The sequence below is a fragment of the Salmo salar genome, chromosome 28 (genome assembly GCF_965601325.2).
Source record: "Salmo salar chromosome 28, fSalSal1, whole genome shotgun sequence".
Taxonomy (NCBI): domain Eukaryota; kingdom Metazoa; phylum Chordata; class Actinopteri; order Salmoniformes; family Salmonidae; genus Salmo; species Salmo salar.
In genome coordinates, this window is record NC_138318.1 from 14,288,634 (window position 1) to 14,307,500 (window position 18,867).

Consider the following 18,867-nt stretch of genomic DNA (forward strand, 5'->3'; position numbering starts at 1 on the left):
TCAGAAAACAAACAATACAAACAATAATGTTTGAGAGTGTGAGCTGGAAAGTGGGCTGGAAAGTGAGCTGCGTTCAGGGGATCTGCGTGTTTGAGGGTGTGAGTTGGAAGCAGACGTTACAGACAGGTGTATAAAATCAAGCACACAAGCTCACAGAACGGGATCGCAGAATGCTGAAGTGCGTAGCGTGTAAAAATCGTCTGTCCTCTGTTGCAACACTCTACCGAGTTCCAAACTGCCTTTGGAAGCAATGCCAGTACAAGAACTGTTCGTCAGGAGCTTCATGAAATGGGTTTCCATGGCTGAGCAGCCGCACACAAGCCTAAGATCACCACGCGCAATGCTAAGCATCAGCTGGAGTGGTGTAAAGCTCTCCACCATTGGACTCTGGAGCAGCAGAAACGCGTTCTATGGAGTGATGAATCACTCTTCACCATCTGAGAGTGAGATGGACGAATCTGGGTTTGGCGGATACCAGGAGAATGCTACCTGCCCGAATGTATAGTGCCAACTGGAAAGTTTGTTGGAGGAGGAATAATGATCTAGGGCTGTTTTTCATGGTTTGGGCTAGGCCCCTTAGTTCCAGTGAAGGGAAATCATATAATGACATTCTAGATGATTCTGTGCTTCCAACTTTTGGCAACCGTTTGGGGAAGAACCTTTCCTGTTTCAGCATGACAATACTCCCGTCCACAAAGTGAGGTCCATACAGAAATGTTTAGTCGAGATTGGTGTGGAAGAACTTGACTGGCCTGCACAGAGCCCTGACCTCAACCCCATCGAACACCTTTGGGATGAATTGGAACTCTGACTGCGAGTCAGGCCTAATTGCCCAACGTTAATGCCCGACCTCACTAATGCTTTTGTGGCTGAATGGAAGCAAGCCCCCGCAGCAATGTTCCAACATCTAGTGGAAAGCCTTCTCAGAAGAGTGGAGGCTGTTATAGGAACCAACTCCATATTAATGCCCATGATTTTGGAATGAGATGTTTGACAAACAGTTGTCCACATACTTTTGGTCATGTAGTGTACCTGTCTAACAGAACACAGAGGGTGTTCTTTAATGGAAGCCTCTCCAACATAATCCAGGTAGAGTCAGGCATTCCCCAGGGCAGCTGTCTTGGCCCCTTAATTTTTTCAATCTTTACTAATGACCTGCCACTGAGTTCTATGTATGCTGATGACGCAACACTAAACACACGTCAGCTACCACAGCAGGTAAAATCATTGCAACACTTAACAAAGAGCTGCAGTCGCTTTCAGAATGGATGGCAAGAAATAAGTTAGTCCTAAAAATGTCAAAAACTAAAATAATTGTATTTGGAATAAATCATTCACTAAACCCTGAACTTCAACTAAATCTTTTGATGAATAATGTGTAAATTGCACAAGTTGAGGATACTAAACTGCTTGAAGTAACCCTGGATTGTAAACTGTCATGGTCAAAACATATTGATGCAACAGTAGCTAAGATTGGGAGAGGTCTGTCCATAATAAAGCGCTGCTCTGCCTTCTTAACAATTCTATCAACAAGGCAGGTCCCACAGGCCCTAGTTTTGTTGAACTTGGACTACTGTCCAGTCTTGTGGGCAGCACGGCTAGCCCTTCAATGGACACGGAGAACTAACATTAATAATATACATGTTGATCTCTCCTGGTTCAAAGTGGAGGAGAGATTGACATCATCACTACTTGTATTTGTGAGAGGTATTGACATGTTGACATGTTGAATGCACCAAGCTGTCTATTTCAACTACTAGCACACAGCCCGAGCACCCATGCGTACCCCAAAAGACATGCCACCAGAGGTCTCCTCACAGTCCCCAAGTCCAGAACAGACTATGGGAGGCGCACAGTACTACCCAAACTGGCTGTATGCAAATTGATTTTGTCACCCCACACCAAACGCAATCAAGACACGCAGGTTAAAATATCAAAACAAACTCTGGACCAATTATATTAATTTGAGGACAGGTCGAAAAGCATTAAACATTTATGGCAATTTAGCTAGCTAGCTTGCAGTTGCTAGCTAATTTGTCCTATTTAGCTAGCTTGCTGTTGCTAGCTAATTTGTACTGGGATATAAACGTTGAGTTGTTATTTTACCTGAAATGCACAAGGTCCTCTACTCCGACAATTAATCCACACATAAAACGGTCAACCGAATCGTTTCTAGTCATCTCTCCTCCTTCCAGGCTTTTTCTTCTTTGGACTTATATGGCAATTGGCATCTAACTTTCATAAAAGGTGTATTACCACCACCGACCTCCGTTCGTCTTTCAGTCACCCACGTGGGTATAAACACTGAGGAGATGGCACGTGGGTATCTGCTTCTATAAACCAATGAGGAGATGGGAGAGGCGGGACTTGCAGCGCAATCAGCGTCACAAATAGAACTGACTTCTATTTTAGCCCTTGGCAACGCAGGCGCTCGTTGGCGCGTGCGAGCAGTGTAGGTGCAATAATTGAATAACATGTATGTCTACATTTGTAGTCAGCATGTTATGGAACAGCGGGGACTTTGAAAAGACACACACACAGGCACAGACACATGCATGCACACACATGATAGCATACACCGATGTACACATGTATTTTGTGTTGTAGATATGTGGTAGTAGAGTAGTGGCCTGAGGGCGCACACTTAATATGTTTTGGAATCTGTTGTGAAGTGTATTGTAATGTTTTTAAAACCTAGGAACAGTAGCTAAATGCAAATACAAAAAAAATGGGCATGACGCCTCTACACACACACACACACACACACACACACACACACACACACACACACACACACACATACACACACACACACACACACACACACACACACACACACACACACACACACACACACACACACACACACACACACACACACACACACACAGACAGATCTAGTGTATTTCAACGGGAACATGCCTGCTCAGGCAGAAGAGGTTGTTTCCAGTCCTTGCTGATGGCTACAACCTTTGATCTCTCTGTATTTCTCTCTGTCTTTCTCTCTGTTTCTATCTCTGTCTCTCTCTCTCTCTCTCGCTCCCCTCTCCATCTCTTCATGATCAAGGTCTCCAGCTAAAGTATGATATTTGGAGTACGATATGTGGAGGAGTTAAGATGGAGTGTCGCCTTGTTAACATCCAAAAGCGGATGTCGCGTCACAGGCTCTCTTTCCATTTCTCCTGAAAACCGGAACCTCCAGTTATTGGGGACTCAGCAGAGACTAACCCATAAGTCGCCCTTGGAGCAACCCTTTTGGATGTGGGATAGCTACAGCCTCAATATTGATGGTCATTGCATTTGAGTTTTATGGCATCTTAGAGGACATGAAGATATGTGTGGAAGATGGAAATGAAATGTACTTTCTGAATCTCTTAAAGCTGGGAGCGACTGCCAGAAGTCCCCTGTGTTTTCAACCATTGTAGACCAATAGGGAACTGATGTACTTAGTTTCACAGTATACAGTATTCAATGCCTTGCAGGATTTTGTCATTCTATTCTTCTGACAAATCAATGAGAGTTCTAAGGATTCAATTCTTCTTCTTCTTCTCCTTCTTCTTCTTGTTCTACTTCTTCTTTTGCTGCTGCTTCTGCTGCTACTATTACTACTATTGCTACTGCTGCTACTACTACTACAGCTACTGTAGTGGGGTGCTATAAAGAGAAGGTTAATATGCACACTCATTTCCCTTTACGCCTAAAGGAAAGCCCCTGCCTGAGGTGAAAAAATCGGCAATACGTGCTCATTTTGGCAGCTGTGACCCACTTTCACACACACACACACACACACACACACACACACACACACACACACACACACACACACACACACACACACACACACACACACACACACACACACACACACACACACACACACACACACACACACACACACACACACACACACACACTCTATACTGAAGTGTGTTATTGGAAATGGTGCAATCCCTCATAAATCATGTCTATGTCTCCCTGAGGACTACTTTTCCAGCTGCTACTGTTTACCCCTCTCTGATGTACATGGTGTATGTGTGTGTGTTCTATGGTAGGTTATCTCTCTATGTATATGTTCTGACGTGACATTTGCACAAATAATGGGAGAAACATCTAAGGAAAGCCATGTAGGGGTTGAGACACTGTAAAGATGATCCTGAAATCACACAACATATAAGTAAAATCAATGTTTAACAGTGTTTTAAGCAGCCACCCTTTGCCTTGATGACAGCTTTGCACACTCTTGTCATTCTCTCAACCAACTTCATGAGGTAGTCACCTGGAATGCATTTAAATTAACAGGTGTGCCTTCTTAAAAGTTAATTTGTGGAATTTCTTCTTAATGTATTTGAGCCAATCAGTTGTGTTGTGACAAGGTAGGGATGGTATACAGAAGATAGCCCTATTTGGTAAAATACCAAGTCCATATTATGGCAAGAACAGCTCAAATAAGCAAAGAGAAATGACAGTCCATCATTACTTTAAGACATGAAGGTCAGTCAATCCGGAAAATGTCAAGAACTTTTAGTTTCAAAGTGCATTCGCAAAAACCATCAAGCACTATGATGAAAGTGGCTCTCATGAGGACCGCCACAGGAAAGGAAGACCAATAGTTACCTGCAGAGGATATGTTTATTAGCGTTACCAGCCTCAGAAATTGCAGCCCAAATAAATGCTTCACAGAGTTCAAGTAACAGACCCATCTCAACATCAGCTGTTCAGAGACTGAGTGAATCAGGCTTTATGGTCAAATTGCTGCAAAGAAACCAGTACTAAAGGACACCAATAAGAAGAAGAGACTTGCTTGGGCCAAGAAACGTGAGCAATGGACATTAGACCGGTGGAAATCTGTCCTTTGGTCTGATAAGTCCACATTGAAGATTTTTGCTTCCAACCGCTGTGTCTTTGTGAGATGCAGAATGGATGATCTCCACATTTGTGGTTACCACCGCGAAGCATGGAGGAGGAGGTGTGATGGTGGGGGTGCTTTGCTGCTGACAATGTCAGGGATTTATTTAGAATACAAGGCACACTTAACCAGCATGGCTACCACGCCATTCAGCCATCCCATGTGGTTTGCGCTTAGTGGGACCATCATTCCTTTTTCAACAGGACAATGACCCAACACACCTCCAGGCTGTGTAAGGGCAATTTGACCAAGAAGGAGAGTGATGGAGTGCTGCATCAGATTACCTGGCCTCCACAATCCCCCAACCTCAACCCATTTGAGATGGTTTGGGATGAGTTGGACCGCAGAGTGAAGGAAAAGCAGCCAACAAGTGCTCAGCATATGTGGGAACTCCTTCAAGACTGTTGGAAAAGCATTCCTCATGAAGCTGGTTGAAAGAATGCCAAGAGTGTGATACTTTGAAGAATCTAAAATATAACATATATTTTGATTTGTTTAACACTTTTTTGGTTAATATATGATTCCATGTGTGTCATTTAATAGTTTTGATGTCTTGACTATTATTCTACAATGCAAAAATGTTTAGAACAACCCTTGAATGAGTAGATGTTTCCAAACTTTTGACTGGTACTGTATATCCAAATATTTATCAGGTGCACAGAGGGTGTAAATGAAATGTAGGTGGTTACAGCTGTAGCCAGTTAGCCAGCTAACACCTGGGAAAGGACGGACAGCGGGCATGCGTTTCCCCTTGGAATAGTCTCACACACACACGCACACACTCAGTCTCAAACTTACACGAAAAGTGCTTACTGCAATTGAACAAATGCCATGTACTCCAAATGTAATCCATTATGCATTTGCTGTCAATACCCAGCTAGCACATTTGGTTCCTTGGAAGTTGTGGGAACGAAGCCATATGTTTCCCGACCGTTAAAACAGATTATTTTTTAAATGTTCTGAGAACGGAAGTGATAATTTAGCCTGTTATGGGAATGTAAATTTTTAGGTTCCAGAGAGGTTCTGAGAAAGTTTTACTATGGTTTTCTGAAAGTTTTCCTGGGAGGTTTAATTAGCGTTCCGAGAACGGAAATTATAGGTTATTTTAAGATAAATATCGTTCTAAGAAAACGTTTCAAGAAGACGTTTAATAACACTGTTAGCTTAGTTTGGGTTAACTATTTTGAACACCAAGCACAGATAGGACACATGGCAATTCATTTCCTTAGGCATTAATCATGCAAACACATTTTATTGTTGCACGGTATCAGTCAGATTGGAACCAATAATATTCCACTGCCCCACCAGGATTGAGCTTGCAGTTTTTTTAAGCTGTTCATTTTAGTCTTTTCAACCAGACCCCATTTCTAAGGTAACAAGCACTCATTAAAGATCAGGTGTGGCCAATTAGTGGGAGCGGCCAACACACCTGAACACACTTAACAAGATAGAGGATAGAGAGAGTTTTGTTGACGATGAGAACAGAATGTATATGTTTTTAAATAACGTTGTTAGAACATTCTTTGAACGTTACTAATGTTTTCTTGTGGTTTTATGGAAAGTTTTTTAAATGTTCTGACAACATCACTTTAAATAGAACCATGAACCAAGTACTGAATTCACCACCTAAGAAACATATGGTTGTCAGAACGTTATGCGCTAGCTGGGTATCCTGAACCATTCCTAGAATGTTGTGGGAAGGTTGTATGCAAAGTAACTTTAGGACAACCATTCTCTCACCAAGCTTAAAAAACATTTGGTTCTCAGAACATTATGTGCTAGCTGGGTATTATATCATCACATTCTATTGTACTGAAAATCAAAGCTAACGGCTTGACAAGCAGTTTAATTGTACGTTTGCCAACATCATTAACCTGCCGATACAATAATACCACAATCGCTGTAGAAACGCAGGTCTCCTGCTTTATGTGAGAATAAAGAAGGAGTCCTGCATAGATATACCACTTTGTGTGTGTTTTAATACTCGGTCCAAGCAACCACTCTCCAACCCCATAGCCTCAACAGTTCCTTTCTCTGCCTAGCGCCCAGAGGGCACAACTGGAGCATTATCTGAAGCCCTTGACAAAGCACTTTCTCCAGCAGGACGCGGCGGTTGCACACACAGCCACATTCAAGCAGACAGTTCCCCTTAAAAGCCCTCAGTTGTACCAGCCTGGGCTCTTAATTTGGGAACCAGCGTTTTCAAAAGAAAATGGGTTGTAGTAATGGCAGGAGAATGATGGCATGCATAAAGGATTGCTCTACATGGAACAGTAGGAATGGAAGGGGGGGGGGGGGGCTCTGGATCTCAGATGGGGCTGCACTTCATTGCTTTGTCAGCACTGTAACTGCAGTCTTGTACAGGGAAAACATATCTGAGCAGAAGATGAAGCTTCACCCACAGATATGTCTGTATTTACTAGTCATTTATTCTCCATTGCCTCAGAGTGGGGAGAGACGAGGATTACGTTTCTGGGCTAAATTTAAAAGCCATTTGGAAATGGATTGGGTTGGATTGTACAGTCCTCTGAAAGTGAGAGCATTGAGAGGATGATTGTGAGAATAGAATACAATAGAAGAGGTGATCTCTGAATGTTCTGCTCAGGGCATAAACTGACACAAAAGAGGATGACAAATGACTAAAACTTTACCAAAAACCCACCGCTATCAATCCCTGTCTGTTACCACCCACATGGAAAGTTGCTGTTACATCTAAGCCAAACCAGCTGAAACTGGGTCCCTCAATCATGTTTATTGTAGGAACTGATGAGATACAACTGAAAGCCCAGCTAGCACATAACGTTCTGAGAACGTTTCTTAGAGCTGGTTGAGTGTGTCGGTTGTCCTATCGGTATTTTGCATACAACCTTCCCACAACATTCTGGGAATTGTGCAGGATACCCAGCTAGCCCATAACGTTTTGAGGACCATATGTTTCTTAGGGAGAAATTTCAGTACTTCAGCATAAGATTTCCTACAGGTTTCCTCATGGTTCTATTTAAAGCAATGTTCTCAGGAAGACTTTCCAAAAAAACACAAGAAAACATTTGTAAAGTTCAAAAATCATTCTAAGAATATTATTTAAAAACATATTCATTCTGTTCGCAGCATCAACAAAATTCACTCTATCATCTATCTTGTTAAGTATGTTCAGGTGTGTTGGCCACGCCCACTAACTGGCAACAACAAATCTTAATGAGTGCTTGTTTCCATTGAAATGTGGTCTGTTTAAATAGACAAAAATTAACAGCTTTGTATGATTGAAAATAACATGTCAGGGAACCATAGTAAAACGTTCTCAGAACCTCCCTGCAACCTAAAAATGTACATTCCCAGAACAGGCGAATGTCCATTTCCATTCTCAGAATGTTTAAAAAACACTCTGTTTTTTGGGTTTGGAAACTTATGGCTTCGTTCCCAGAACAAATGGGAAACCAAAAACGTACATTCCCACGACTTCCAAGGAACCAAATGTGCTAGCTGGGAGAGCTACATTTCACTGTAATCTTTAGAAAACAGATCTTTACAGCAGCCACGGGAGTGTAAAGAACATGACACTGCTTGCTTAGCAAGTACCACTTCCTCCTGATTCGGTTCACACCAAGGCTCGAACTCAGGACCTCTGCCTTGCTAGCACACTTGACCACCCTCCTGAAGCAACTTACTTGCTTTTCGCTGGCGCACGATACTTCAGGCTGACAGGCCATTTACACTAGGAAGCGACATTGAAACATCAGAAGCCATTCACTTTATAAGCTTGCTTGCTAGCTTGTTAGCACCCACATGAGGGCAAGGCAAACGTGGCTAAGCGAGTGCCACTTTTATAGTGCAAACGGCCAGTCAGAAGTAAGTTTCACACATCCCTATGTGCCACATTCACCCCTCAAACTACATGAGCACTGAAGCCAATTCAGATTTGATTAAACTTCTTATCTTTACATTGTGGTTTAGTTGTGCTTTTCATTCTCTCCAGTTTCCAAGTGGCTCATTCGACAAACCTCTCCAGTTCCCTACAAATCTTCCCCAGATCATTGTTGTAAATGAGAATGTGTTCCGTCTCAGTCAACTTACCTGGTAAAGTAAAGGCTAATTAATGAGAAATGAGAAAACATAGCCCACTCATGAAACGTGTGCTTTCAGAGGGGTGATAAGCAGCTTGCCTATTCCGTTACCTCATTGTGCTTTAGCAGCAGTCTGCGCTGTTTACTCTATGTATACAATAGATATAGAGTACAGTACAGTTTGCATCTGAGACCGTGCACACGTCTCAGAGCACATCCATTCCTCTAGTCCAGAGGAGCTCTTTACTATAGGGAGGTTTACATTTTTCATCACAACAAGGATGGATGGCATAGTAAAAAGTGGTTACTAAGCAACTGCTTCCTGGCTTTGGGATCAGTCAACTGTTGCAGGCATGTGAGGATGTCTCTCTCTCTCTCTCTCTCTCTCTGACACACACACTGTCTTATGTGTTTTCTCAGTGTGTCACTAATAGGCAAAACTCACAGAATCTATAATGTATGAAGGTCAGTTCTGGTGACTTATTAAAAGGACAGTCTACTCCAAAATGAATTATAATAAAATGATGCTGACATCTAAATTGAAATATTTAGCCCGTGTTTCTGGCTATGTTGTGACTACGGTAGCCAGTCCCAGTGAAATTGCCGCTTATTTCTCGTTTTTCAAGCAAAGGTCTTTAGGGAGTATGAGAGCACAGATGGTTGCTTCGCCTAGCTGAGTTCTGCTAGAAGCAAACCGAACCTATGTATGTGGACGCCTTGAGAGGGAGACGAAGGAAGGGAGGGAGGAGAAAAAAAAGAGAGACGGGGAGGGAGGGGGGAAATGGAAAGTGGTCTCTTGCTGAGCTCTGCTATTCTATTCACTCTCCCCGCGCCAGACAGAGAGCAAGCAAGTCAACAGCAATCTTGGTAGAGGTAGGTTTTTATCACCAACACTTTTATCTTTGACCTATTGCTTGTGCCCCAGCTTAATGTGCAGATATCTACATTACATTGCGTTGTGCTTTTTCCTGTAAGATAAAATGAAATACCTTACTTTTAAGCAGTCTAATATATTGAAATAGGCTATTCGTTGGCGATATTTTACTGAGTAAAAACAAAATATTTGGCTGCAATTAAAACAGTTTTGTACATATTGGTTCTACTCTGTTAGAATTGTATGCATTTGGATAGTTCCAGTTGCAACGTCTGTGGATTGAAAGGGATTTAAACAAGCACGGCTTGACTGCATGCAGCCAATATGATAAGCTCAGAAGCCCTGAATGTCAAATACTTCACGAAAGGGATGTGACAAAAAAAAAACGCTTTTCGGAATAAATGAGTGCTTTCCATCGCGTGGCTGAATAGTTGGTAGACTTAATGCGCCACCCTTGACGTGCGGATAATGGCTAATGAAGCGTTTTGCTTGTTTCCTCTATAGCGCAACTTTCACCACAGCAAGATGTGCGCACAAACCATACTGTTTAAAGACAGCTCGACCTAAGGCGCGCCACAGAAATCAGGACATTGGACAGCAACACCCGGCCGATTTCAGAACCTCCAACCCAGCGGAAAGCACAGAGTCCCCGGCTTTCGACTCTCCTATCAGAGCGCAATAGGTTGCAGAAGCTCTGCTATTAATGCTAAACTTAACTCACTCTTCTACCCAGTATGGTAACAGTATCGATACTGAGGGGACCAACGCGAGTGGCGGATGCCAGGGTTGCAACAGCCTTGACAGACTAAGAGCCCTACCACATTCACTTCAAGTACCAAGTCAGAAAAGAACTCAAGCGTCGCGTCAGAAGTGAATTGACAGGTTAGACACACCATGGGGATACGGCACCTTTTGCTGCTCCTCATATACCTGGATCCCCTGACCGTTTTCTGCGCCGCCACGGGAGGCAAGAAAGTGAAGACGGAGACCAAGCGGACTCCCAAGGCAAAAGAAGCCAACATTACCGCGGCGGTCCCCACCGCTGCGCCGCAGAAGAACACGACCAAGGACTACGATATGTGCACGGGTTACTACGACGTGAGCGGACAATTTGATAGAGAGTTTGCGTGTAACAACACGGTTCACCGCTACTGCTGCGGGTCCTGCTACCTGCGGTTCTGCTGTCAGGAAAAAGAAAAAAGAGTTGACCAGTCAAGCTGTAAAAACTACATCAAGCCGGACTGGGTGAAAACGCCCCCCCCGTCGCCAGCCTCGACGGGACAGCCTTTTGACCCGAGCATGGACCAGACGAACACTGCGGTGTACATCACCTGTGGGATCATAGCTTTTATTTTTGTGGTGGGAGTTTCGGCTAAAGTTGCCTACGACAAAGCCACAGAGCCTCCTCAGGAAATGAATATCCATAGGTAAGTCAGAATGACTGAATTATTGAACGTCTGCTTGGGTGCAAAGCCCGCTCGTATGTGTGCCGCAACATGATCTGGTCTTTGATGTCTTGAGACAAAAATGTCAATGTCGTTAAACATATTATTCTCTAATGAAATCATGTTCGCATGTAGTATAAAATATATTATGGATTATCAACCTTTCAATTGAAATCTTCAATTTTCCGTATAACATGCCCTAGCTAATATGGGGCGTATCCACAACCCCTAACTGTCTAAGCCAATATACCAAGAGGTCTGACCCTTGAACTAAGAGCACTAGCCGCACCTGGATCAGTTGTACAGTAGACTGACTATATTACTACATGGCAATTAAGGGTCAGAGGTCATAGTTCAGCCTACTGTGAGGTGTCACGTGTCAATTGTTATATCTGACATTAATGGGTCCCTTTCTATGTGTATGAATTATGGCTTTTAAAATGTTAACTTTAGATGTGATTCAGATGTGCTTAAGATTAGATTTCTGCCCAATAGAAATGAATGGTAAATAATGTATTGTGTCATTTTGGAGTCACTTTTATCGTAAATAAGAATATAATAGGTTTCTAAACACATCTACATTCATGTGGATGCTACTATGATAACGGATAATACTTCATTACCATTCCTTTATAATAATTACCATTCATTTCTATTGGGCACTAAATAATTTGAAACACAACCCAAACGAACAGGAAATACATTTAGTAGAGTCACAAGCTTGATGTAATCATTGCATACTAGGAATATGGGACCAAATACTACATTTTGGACTACTTTCTTTATTTTGACCCATACCTTTTTAAGAAAAAACAAATCTGTTTCTCTGGGTGATTGTATTAGTATAAAATAATAAAATGTCCCAATTTTTTCGGAGCATACAATATAGCTCAGTATTTAATTTTTATTTTTTATTTTTATAAGGTCATTGCTCATGTTTGTATATCAATAGTGTCAATCATTTCGCACCCCACTATATATGACTCTGGCTCTGCTTGCTCCATATATGGCACCCCTAAACGTTCTATAAAGAAGTCTTTTGTAGGGTTCTTTGATCCGAACCCCAGCCATGCGAAACACTGTAAACCTACGGAGGCTGAAAAACAGTGAGCTCCGTCACTCAGGCAGTAAGCATTCAACCAATCCATAATTGAACAGCAAATGATTTGCGATTGTTGCAAAAGTTGCTTAAATTACCAAAAGAAAACACACATTGCATACACTGTAAATCTTCTGAATACAATACATCTGCTATGTGATATTGGTACAATGTAGTTGAAAGTTATGTATTTACATATTGATACTTCATCACATGTAACTTTTTTAAAAACCCAATTAGGGCTACTTTTCTATTGGAGTTTGGATGTTAGGGGTGGATATGGTAAGATGGGAAAAAAAAAATAGCTCTATCTCTTTCGCAAGATGTGTTTTTAATTCATGTCAATTTACCAACATTTCTGAAAATGGATATATTGCATTTTGGAATGAAACTCTTTTATATGAGAAAACATCGGACTTTTAACCAGGTATGTCCTGCCAATACAGTCTGACACTGCTGATAAAAATGTCCCTATCACCTACTCATAGTTCAAATGGTGCATATATATATTTGAAATTCTATTCAATTCTACTAATGCCATTAATACAGTAGTGTACACATGAAAGCCGAAATAAAATTGCAGAGGTGTTCAAAGGGAAACATCTAAATGATTTGGAGAGGCAGACTTGTTGGCTGGTAAATCAGGTGTGTGGGTGAGGGCATGATTCTACTGATCCTACTGATGCATATTTGATGTATTTTTTTGGAGCGTGTTTCATTGCAGGTGTTGTGATGAATCTGGTTTCTGCATCATAAACCCGATGTAATAATACGAAGAGCACTGATGATGCATCGTCCCCCTAAAATGGAAACGGATAAATCCAGGCACACAGCAATGTCTATGCACATTTCCCTCGTAAAAAGACTCATAAAATGTCAAGGCCTTTGCTAAGTCAAGTCAAACCAGTTTGTTATCAGTTGACTGTTACAGACCATCAAATTTAAAATATAACTTCTATTCAAGCCCCCCCCAGATACTTGGTGGTGGTGGTGTTGGTGGTGTTGTTGGTGGTGGTGGTGTGTGCATTCTCGGCCTGCAGTGGTGAACTGACAAGGGTGAATCAGCATTATGTTGGAGATTTCCACCAAGTAGCTGTTTGTAGTTACGCGTGTAAGCTTCCGTGTGTTTTCTCAGCTGTTTCCCGGCTCCCTTTGGGCTTTGCCACATTCCAGTTACCACAGACTAGTGGACAACACATGTTGGAGAGCAGACATCGATGAGCGACCGCTGACAAACATTGTACTCTCCCTCTGTGGCTCATGGTCCTTTCATACATGCACGACTCAACACAGAAGTAAGCTAGAGACAGTGAATAATGTATCACGTTAAGGTCAAAGTATCATTAGAATTGCTCCAGAGTGGCGCAGCGGTCTGAAGCACTGCATCTCAGTGCAAGAGGGGTCACTACAGTCCCTGGTTTGAATCCAGGCTGCATCACATCCGGCCGTGATTGGGAGTCCCATAGGGCGGCGCACAATCGGCCCAGCGTCGTCCGGGTTTGGCCGGTGTAGGCCGTGACTCGCCTAGTTAAATAAAGTTTCAAATTAGAAATAATAATAATAATACTTGCTTGACACATCTGCACAACAGCAAATCCAATGATAAAGTACCTAACTGAAAAACACAGGTGTGAAATAACTAAAAAAACAGGAACAATATTTATAGAGCAGCAAAGGTTATGCTGTAGAGATATTTGTCATGCACAAGGCTTTGAGCAACCGCAGCAATGCAAACATAATTTGATTTCCTCCTCTTCCGAAGTGCTGCCAGAAAAAAATCTAATATTGTTGTTATTTTCTTTCATGAGGCTGTTGAGTTTTTCTATTCCCTCTCTTCCCTCTCCTCCTCATCCCCGAGGGTACCATACCTCCATACGCACCTGGTGTCGGCCTGAAAAACACTACCATTCAACCTAATTAGAACTGCTTCTCATAAACACAACTCTGTTTCTATTGTTTATTAAGGGTTCGCTGTAACCTTTCAGTGCCAGGAACACTCACTCACCTTGGAGTTTAGTGTAGCTGCTTGGAGAAGTTATCTAAATAGTAGTAACAGTGACATTTGGTGTTTTCTCTCTGTGTGTCCCCAGGGCCCTTGCAGACATCCTGAGGCAGCAGGGGCCCATTCCCATATCTCAGTACGACTGTGAGAACTTTGCAGCGATGAACGGCTCTCCCAAAGACAACACCCCCCAACGAACCTCCTCCAAGAACCACTACACCCCTGTCCACCAGTCCAAGTCCAACCACGGTACGTTACCTTTATAGTATGCTACATATATTCTACTGTTTTGGGTACATATCTTCAAAGACAAATTGGTGAAGTGGCACCAATGGGCAAATCTGTGAAGAGGTATGAGAATACTGTGTGAAGTGTGTGAATGTGTTGGTGCATCGCCATTATCCTTCATGACTTTGACCTGCTTAATCATCTGCATGAGACTGTTACTGAACTGATATGTGTCAGTGGGCTCTTATTCTTTGTGTATGAGTGCACACATTGTGTGTCTACGGCATGCTGCTCTCCCTGTCAATGGTGTAATCTCCTGTGTTAACATCCCATAATCATCCGATTTGTGCAAGAGTGGGAACAAGGGGGAGATAGAGAAAGAGACGGCTAGAGACAGTAGAGAGAGGAAGAGAGAGATAGAGACAGTAGAGAGAAAGAGACGGCTAGAGACAGTAGAGAGAGGAAGAGAGGGATAGAGACAGTAGAGAGGAAGAGAGGGCTAGAGACAGTGGAGAGAGGAAGAGAGAGATAGAGACAGTAGAGAGAGAAAGGGAGGGATAGAGACAGTAGAGAGAGGAAGAGAGAGATAGAGACAGTAGAGAGGAAGAGAGGGATAGAGACAGTAGAGAGAGGAAGAGAGAGATAGAGACAGTAGAGAGAGGAAGAGAGAGATAGTGACAGTAGAGAGAGGAAGAGAGGGATAGAGACAGTAGAGAGAGAAAGGGAGGGATAGAGACAGTAGAGAGGAAGAGAGGGATAGAGACAGTAGAGAGAGGAAGAGAGGGATAGAGACAGTAGAGAGAGGAAGAGAGGGATAGAGACAGTAGAGAGAGGAAGAGAGGGATAGAGACAGTAGAGAGAGGAAGAGAGAGATAGAGACAGTAGAGAGGAAGAGAGGGCTAGAGACAGTAGAGAGAGGAAGAGAGGGATAGAGACAGTGGAGAGAGGAAGAGAGAGATAGAGACAGTAGAGAGAGAAAGGGAGGGATAGAGACAGTGGAGAGAGGAAGAGAGAGATAGAGACAGTAGAGAGAGGAAGAGAGAGATAGAGACAGTAGAGAGGAAGAGAGGGATAGAGACAGTAGAGAGAGAAAGGGAGGGATAGAGACAGTAGAGAGGAAGAGAGGGATAGAGACAGTAGAGAGAGGAAGAGAGGGATAGAGACAGTAGAGAGAGGAAGAGAGGGATAGAGACAGTAGAGAGAGGAAGAGAGGGATAGAGACAGTAGAGAGAGGAAGAGAGAGATAGAGACAGTAGAGAGGAAGAGAGGGCTAGAGACAGTAGAGAGAGGAAGAGAGGGATAGAGACAGTGGAGAGAGGAAGAGAGAGATAGAGACAGTAGAGAGAGAAAGGGAGGGATAGAGACAGTGGAGAGAGGAAGAGAGAGATAGAGACAGTAGAGAGAGGAAGAGAGAGATAGAGACAGTAGAGAGGAAGAGAGGGATAGAGACAGTAGAGAGAGAAAGGGAGGGATAGAGACAGTAGAGAGGAAGAGAGGGATAGAGACAGTAGAGAGAGGAAGAGAGGGATAGAGACAGTAGAGAGAGGAAGAGAGGGATAGAGACAGTAGAGAGAGGAAGAGAGGGATAGAGACAGTAGAGAGAGGAAGAAAGACAGACAGAGGCCCTGTTAGTGTAGATCATTGTGGCTGGTGAGGGAACAGGGCCGGGCCGTCTGTGGCAGGGTGGAAACGGTGGACGCTGAGTGGTTCAGCTGGTGAGTCAGCCAAGGATGACACCCTGAAACACAGACCGCAGCGAGACCGTGACCGCTTCGGCACGCATGGGAATGGGATTCAACCACAGGGCTGGGAAGTGGGAACAGAACAACACTGACAGGGGGTGTAAATCTCGGTTCTGGGATCTCTGAAGAGATACAATCCTGCAACCACAAACCTGTCTCATGTTTACTGTGAGTGTGAGGCAGGTCTGAGTTGAGAGAGAGGGAGAGAAAGACTAAAAGAGAAAGGTGTTTGAGAGATACACAGTAAGACAGAAAAAGAGTGGAGAGAGGAAGAAAACCCGTATCTGAAAACCCATACTTCTGTACCTCAACACAACAAGAGAAAGGGAAGGCAGACAGACAGACAGACAAAGACCTAAAAATCCACTCGCATGGACAAAAGACATGCAGAGACACACAGCGGGACAGACAAACAGATGTGCAGGCTAGACAAACAAGTGTGTCAGGTTTCAGACCAGCTCATTTAGGTTGCAGAGCATGGCGGGCCATGTCGACCCCGGTCTGTCGTCCTCGGTCTGTCGACCCCGCCGGTCTGTCGACCCCGCCGGTCTGTCGACCCTGGTCTGTCAACACCGCCGGTCTGTCGACCCCGGTCTGTCAACCCCGCCGGTCTGTCGACCCCGCCGGTCTGTCGTCCCCGGTCTGTCGACCCCGCCGGTCTGTTGACCCCGCCGGTCTGTCGATCCCGGTCTGTCGACCCCGGTCTGTCGTCCCCGGTCTGTCGACCCCGCCGGTCTGTCGACCCCGGTCTGTCAACCCCGCCGGTCTGTCGTCCCCGGTCTGTCGACCCCGCCGGTCTGTCGACCCCGCCGGTCTGTCGACCCCGGTCTGTCAACCCCGCCGGTCTGTCGACCCCAGTCTGTGAACCCCGCCGGTCTGTCGACCCCGGTCTGTCGACCCCAGTCTGCTCCCAGTCAGCGGCCCTGTCTGTCCCCCTGACTCACTGTATCAATCTGGTCCTAATGCTGTGGCCCACCGAGCCGTGCAAGGCACAGGGGGAATGCACCCACCCAACTGGCTGACCTTGTGGGAAGTCATACTCAGCGGAGGTCAAGCATCTTGCTCTCTCTCTCTGTGCCTTTCTGTCTGCCTGTCTGGTTGTGTCTCTGTCTGCCTGCCTTCCTGCACACAATCGTTGTTAGTGTTAGCTAGTGAACATAGCTCATCATGTAGGCTAGCTTATCCCATCCCAGCCCAGCTCGCCCTACACTATGGACCAGGCAGTCCTGTGGTCTTGGACATGAAAGGCAGTGACAGGCAGAAGAGAGATGGCGTGGGTAATGTGTGGGTATAAATTGGGAGTTGCCATTCTATGCACTAACGGGATCAGGATCGGTGGTACAGCAGCACAGGGAGAGAGAGAGAGATAGAAACCACTCACTCGCAGTGAAAATGCATATTCATGTGTGGCAAAATGCGCATCCAGTATTGTACAGTATTGTAGTGCTCCTGAGGAGAAGATTTCTTTCTATTAGAGATGTCCCCGCTGAGGATGACACAGTTAGATAGACAGAACACGGAGAACGGAAAGAAAGAAAGAAACAGAATGAATGAAAGACACAAACACATGAATAAATGAAAGAAACCCTGCACACACGCCGCAGCATTCCAGGATGAGCCCCTCAGGTCTCTTAAGTCAGATGTCCCAGAGTCCTCGGTAACCAGATATAGCTAAAGCCAAAGGTCTGGAGAGGCCTAAGAGGACCCTCTCCAACTGAGCCAAGAGATGAAATGACATCACCATCCTCTCTGATCCTAAAATGGAATGCCGTGGTTTTCCACATCACAACAAGAAAAGCCACTTTGCCCCCCCCAAAAAACAGATGATTTTCTTAACATAGTTTTAGATGCGCTCCTAAAAATGCAGGTCGGGCATGTCACAGGTATCCTTGGTAGATTGCTAGAAAACCTGTCCAGGCATTTTTAAAAACAGATCCCAGAGCAAACTGTGGAGACAGCAGAATAGGATACCATGCTATTTATTTTGTCATCCACTCTGCTTGAGTTGTAAGCTTCAAAACCTGTTTTTAGGTCTGTGAGTGAACATTATACACCCTGCAGCCACAACAAGGAAAAGTCCTTGTCTTGACAGTTGTTTAGTTTAGAGGGCTTGAGTAGATTTGACGTTAAACGTACTTCTGGGTTTGAAGTAAAGAAACAAAGCGAGAGAAAATGAATGAATAATTCTTTTTGGACCCATATTGCTCTCATGGGGAAACATTTACATTACACTGCAAACACAGATTTTGTTACTGTATGTTGGTTGTTGCTAAAAAAAAAAGTGAATTAAGTCCATCATGAATAGAGGAAGTGATGTTTATTGTAGTGTGGAGAATATCTGTTTTTACTCCAGTATCCATATCCTAACATCTTAGGGTCAGAGGTCCTATTTTTGACTCAGCAACAACAGTTTCTCTGACATGCAAAGTCCAATGATGACACTGATGCACAAACAGCTAATGGTGACGATATACAAATGACAACCATTTTAATCTTCTTGCTTTTTACGC

At 43.9% G+C, this 18,867-nt stretch overlaps 1 protein-coding gene across 4 annotated transcripts in view; it reads left to right on the forward strand.

The window, feature by feature from the left end:
* The first annotated feature begins 9,783 nt into the window (after positions 1-9,783).
* The window catches only part of shisa6b (shisa family member 6b), a 69,554-nt gene continuing 60,470 nt past the window's right edge, over positions 9,784-18,867 (forward strand). For all 4 annotated transcript variants that reach the window (XM_014179520.3, XM_014179522.3, XM_014179523.3 and 1 more), the window contains exons 1-3: positions 9,784-9,840; positions 10,346-11,268; positions 14,476-14,636. In XM_014179520.3, the coding sequence (XP_014034995.1) occupies positions 10,736-11,268; positions 14,476-14,636 (694 nt within the window). In that variant the 5' untranslated portion in view covers positions 9,784-9,840; positions 10,346-10,735. The remainder of the gene's footprint in view (positions 9,841-10,345; positions 11,269-14,475; positions 14,637-18,867) is intronic.